This window comes from Oncorhynchus mykiss, chromosome 24 (assembly GCF_013265735.2).
Source record: "Oncorhynchus mykiss isolate Arlee chromosome 24, USDA_OmykA_1.1, whole genome shotgun sequence".
Lineage (NCBI taxonomy): Eukaryota > Metazoa > Chordata > Actinopteri > Salmoniformes > Salmonidae > Oncorhynchus > Oncorhynchus mykiss.
In genome coordinates this window covers 8,030,497-8,035,976 of record NC_048588.1, presented here as the reverse complement: position 1 = coordinate 8,035,976, position 5,480 = coordinate 8,030,497, and the positions used below count along the sequence as shown (strand labels likewise).

The 5,480-nt window shown below is 43.0% G+C and overlaps 1 protein-coding gene across 4 annotated transcripts in view; it reads left to right on the top strand.

Moving 5' to 3' along the window:
* Positions 1–647: 647 nt before the first annotated feature.
* The window catches only part of LOC110503311 (ankyrin repeat domain-containing protein 13B), a 40,789-nt gene continuing 35,956 nt past the window's right edge, over positions 648–5,480 (top strand). For all 4 annotated transcript variants that reach the window (XM_036961815.1, XM_036961814.1, XM_036961813.1 and 1 more), the window contains exon 1: positions 648–1,157. In XM_036961815.1, coding sequence (XP_036817710.1) covers positions 1,050–1,157 — 108 coding nt within the window. In that variant the 5' untranslated portion in view covers positions 648–1,049. The remainder of the gene's footprint in view (positions 1,158–5,480) is intronic.

Here is a 5,480-nt window from a genome sequence, read left to right as displayed (position 1 = left end):
CTCTCTCTCTCTGTCTCTCACCAATGCCAATGGGAATAGAGATAGCTCTAAAATCATATCGTATTCGCTCAAAGCTTGGAATCTCATCAATACCCATTCATGTAGGCCTCCATCTATAAATGTTCACATTTAGCTAGGTCTCTAGATATTATTTATTTGATTATCTTTTGTAAAGCTTTATAGTGGCTTAGGCTAGCTTATATTACAGGCGAGGTTGTCGAAGGAAAATATTGGTCGCTGGCAATGCAATTCTGATGTTTTAGACATTGACTAATCTGTAATAATATGGGGATAAAAGCAGGTTTACAAATAGCCAAAATAAATGTTCAGAGAGCTTCATGTTGCAAAAACATTGCTGTGCTATAGCCTAGCCAATGAGCCAATAGACAGCATCAAGGGTGTAGGGTTTCGGGCTATTTGTATGTGATAATGTTATAGGCTAAGCTATATAGGCTGATTCTTTCGTTTATTCACATCAAGTGAAAAGTGAATGACTAACTCATAATGACTGGCAGGGGGCGTACAGTATGTAGCCACACTAGCCACTCTACTCGCGTGCACCTTATACATCACTCTCATCAGCATCCCTTCTATTTGATTGGCTGCTTACATTTTATTGCGGGCTGTCATCACTGTCTCGCAACAGTGCAGAGGGCATCTCACAGTCACCATTCGCTGTGATGGGAGGGAGCGGAGAATAGATGGGCGTCTGCCTCGCTAGTTTATTCAAGGAGGAAGAGAAAGGTATGAGAGGGGCAGGGCATGGAGAACAGAGGTAGGCTAGATTAAATCAAGTAAGGGTTCTCTTGCAGATTCTTCTTAGATCTAGGGCTGTTGACTAGTCTTTATCATAACCAACAGACTGCAAGAGAAATCATTGAAACATTGTATTCATACTTTCATATTGTAATGCGGAAGGCATGTCTTGTAAAGTGACATGTCACGACAGAGCGAGAATATGAGCTAATAGTCAGTCAAAAGCGAAGTATTAAGACAGGTTTATACGGAACAAAAAAAAACAGAGGAGAGAAGGCGAACTATGACCGAAGATGATTTCTGCTAAGAAAACTCCGGAAAAGAGTCGTTATCCTATTCACTACATGGTGTGGCACGACAAACATCGGCAACTAGAGAAAGCGCTATCCGGGAACGAGCAGGTGAGTCTTCGGACCACACGTCCTCGTCTATCTGATAAAAAAAAGCGTGGGCCGTGCCAATATCATTTGGATAGGTTTAGGTTAGGTGTGCCATCTAGTGTGACCACAGTTCACGAACCGTGGGCTCGTAGAATGAATTGAACAGTAAGAGGGGGTGGAAGTTACATATGTTTCAATAGGCTACCTGCCACGAGTTTACCTCGAGATTGCAAATTAGCCCATGCCATGAAATACCGTAAACCTTGTTTGAAATGTGTTTCCATCGTTGTCGTTCAGTGGGAATCAGAAAATGTGTCTAGGCTTTGCTACAATTCCATATAATGATGTCATTGCATTTAGCGACCACATCATGAACTTGCAAAATTGTATCATTCTTGAAATCATCTCCTCTAGCCTAATCCATTTCATTACCATTTCCTTGCTATTTGTTACATTTTCGCAAGCTATAGCTGTGCGTGTGTAAAGCTGCTAGTAATACTATTTCGTGTTGTGTCCAATACTGTACCTCCCCACCACCTAAACGAAGAGGAGGAAACCGTGGGAGACAATGCAGATATAATGTGGGCGAATTGATGCACATGCACAGTGATGGAAATAATACCAGTCTTGACTCGGCTGTCAGAAGAGGATGTGTGACTATGCCATGTTTACTATTTCTATGATATGTCCATACCTACAGAACGAAATTGTATAGGTGTTCATGTATTCTTTCTGGGATGTACTGTCGGAACATTTTAGCCTGTCCGTCCATTTATTTGAACCCATAAATATCTAGAACACGGTGCATGCATACAATGGAAATAGGTACTACAGGACAGACTGATGGACACAAGGCATGACAGACAGACACCTGAAAATACTCTCTTAAATGAACAGCCAGTGCACCTCTGCAGGAATATGAAATATCTAACACAGGATTCCTGCAGTTTCCCAGGCACACAGACAATTCAGTAGGATGAATACGACTGAACGAAAAACCTCAAAACCTGCACACTATGCAGAGATTTAATTTCATTTTCTCATGAGGATCTGCATAATTTCAGTGCCTTATTATTTCAAGCAAGATTAATCCCATGTGTTTACAATACAAAGCATATAATGCAATGCATTTAATATTGATAAGAAATGGTAAGCAATTGCGAGAGTGCAGGTTTTAAATGACAGTAGACTGAAATGCCAGTTCCCTGTTCTGCTGCCTATTATGCACCAGGTTGATGTGCAGTACAGGCTTGGCTTCCCTACTGTAACACTGTCACATCTACATAAGGGCTGTGGTTGTTTTTCCACTCTGAATGTGAGCACAAAAAAAACAGTTTAAAGGGGAATATGTCCTTCATATGTCCAGTCACTGTGATTGAAACCTTATTTACGTTTAGTTTTTTTTTTAGGACGTTTATAAGACTAGTTTACTCTCACTCGCATCTGCGAACCTGACTCGAATGTCATACCCTCTCAGTCATATTTATATACTAATCCAAATTCAATTCCATTCGAATAACTTTATTTGACCGTACACACTGTTAAAACGCATGGTAAACGCTCAGGCCTAGCACCTCTTGGCTCGGATGCAATGCTGTGCAGCGCACTGTGATGCTGGTGATGATTCAAGTCTGAGCCCCATTGATTATAACTATATAACGCACCCCCAGTTGGTGTCATTTACAGGGCGCTGACAGATAAATCTTGGCCTCTCTTGGCAATGCATGCAGGCTTATAGAAGTGTGTTTATGGCTCCATCAGGGGAAGAGTTACACTGGCTGGCCAACTGTCTGTCTGGAACTCCCAGACTGACTGGCTGGATGTATGGACGGTCAAGTGTGCACATGAGTGGATTGGATATGGCTGGCGGTGGTTGCATATGTGTCAAGGATCAATGGTATCTAAAGGAGTGCCGGACACAAGAAATGCACAGGGTGTAGGGTGTAGGGAGCGAGTGCACACAGGGTAAGCAAGGCCTGCGCCTCACTGATGAAAGAACAGAGAAGTGCTGCGCCAGCAGCGAGAGAAAATGTTATTGGTATTGGTATCTGGGAAGGAGAAGAAGAAGCACATAAAAGAGCAAAAGTTTTTTTTTGAAGATAAATTGAGCGGGGAGGAGAGTGAAGAGGGAAAGCTCAATGCAGCTTCTTTAAGCAGTGTCATCAAACAAAGCAGAGGGATTCTTGGAATAGAGAGACCTGACAACAAGGTAGATACAAAGAGGAATAGCCAGAGGCTGTAAAGTAACATCAGGATGCAAGTGGGATAGTGAAGGGAAGAAATGAGGGAGGAGTGGAAGGAAGGGAGGGATGAATAACAGCAGTGTGCAGCAACATATCCTGATCCAAGCACTTAAAATGCAACCCAGATATGTTTGAAATGGAACAGGATCCTTTTCTAAAAAAATAACTGCCCTAACCTTCTACCAAAGAGGCGAAGAGGAGCCACCCTCACTCTAATGTGTACGATGCTCACAGTCTCAGCTGGGCGCTCATGTCAACTCAGCAGTCTTGAAGTCTGATGATATCATACTGGGTGGACACAGGCCTCACAAATTACATTGTCCTCCTTCCTAGTTTGTCTCTGCTGTACCATCTGTCTATCCCTGCCTGTAATCTACAGTAAATTACCCTGACAACATCCATCCTCCCCTCCGTCAGTTTCTCCCTCCCGCACCCAACGTATCTTAGTTTCCCCCTGACTCCCCTCTATGGTGCTCCATACCTCCATCTCCTCTCCTCTCCCCTCTACTTACCCCTACAGTGCAGTGAAACTCTACGCTAATTGCAGCAGTGCAGTGTCACTAGGGATAGGGGTGTGATTCGTCTACATTTAGTTCAATTGCGGAAAGCTTTTAACCGAGAGAGAGGACAGAAACAGACAGCAGTACTCCTTAAAGCTTGAAAAGATGTCCCTGCTAATATTGGGTTGCATTTGTGTGCCTGAAAAGGCATGGAGGAAATGGATGGTACTTTGTGGCCCATATCTGCCTTTGCAAACCATAACGTAGGGACAGACTTACTGTATATTTGCATGCGCATACACACACACACACACACACACACACACACACACACACACACACACACACACACACACACACACACACCACACACGCGTGGACACACATACACTGGTTGTAAATAGCTATGCATAAAACTCTCTGAGGTTAGTACTGAATTCAACCTCCAATTCTCCATCAGTTTACAGACATTGTTTGTGATATCCTAACCTATATCAACGATCAGACATGGAAAGAGTTGTTCCACAATAGTCATGTTATTGTTTCCTGGAACAAACCGCACCAAAGCAATTCCAGTTTCCGTTCCGACATTTTGTACTGGTGTTTGCTTAACCACGGTATCTTGTTGTCATTTGATTATGCAAATCCAGGGTATTTTCAGCTTCTATTCCATGCAGGAGATCAAATGTGAGGTTACTACCTTAGAGATAGGAGTAGGTTCCTCCTCGCTTTGCATTGTGGGGGACTTTCCTCTATCCAGTGTTTCTCTATTGGCAACTTCCTCCTCCCTTCACACAGAATACCATCTGTTGTCTCCTATCACTGAGCAAAGTAATACATGTTATTACATTAGTCTTGTGGTAGTCTGACAAGTGACAACAATGGTTAAAAGGCATGTTGCCAATATAATGCGTCTTAAAAGTTTTGGTGATTTAACAGTAAAACCTGTAGCATAATGAAGTTTTGACTTTGGTTTAAAACACTAACACAAGATTAGCTGATTGTGAGGTTTAGTGGTGATTCAGATTAAACACTAAAGGCTGTAGCCTAATGGTTTGCCATTGGTTTGAATATTATCCCAAATATCAATGTATAGGTGATAATTTTCACCCTCACCCGCAAGTATGAGAGAGCTTAGAGTCTCTTAGAGTCTCTTCAGTTGTATCAGAGACTAGTGCTGTCACATCTGTCATCGAGGAGGAGGGAGAGAATCACATATCTCTCCCCACCCTGCCTGTGACAGGTTCACTGACCATGGCAGAGTTATTTCACCCAGCTCCATCCTCCTCCATCCTCCCTCAGTCCCTCTGCTGCTCTCACCTCTGCCCAGCCGTCCCTCTCGCTCAAATTTACTGGGCTCAGACTGTCAGGCTCCAACTACTAACTCCCACTCTGGCCTCATTTTCTTTCTCTGACCTGCATTTGGTGATAGAGGGATGGTAATGATCTAAGTTATTTCGAGATATCTATAAGCCGATCACACACATGCATCTGATGGTGTGGTCTCATTTGCATACGCCCCACTTACACCATACACTCGCACAGAGAAGGACTACATAAAGAGACATTATCCCAAGCGCTGTCATGTAGTCATATACAAC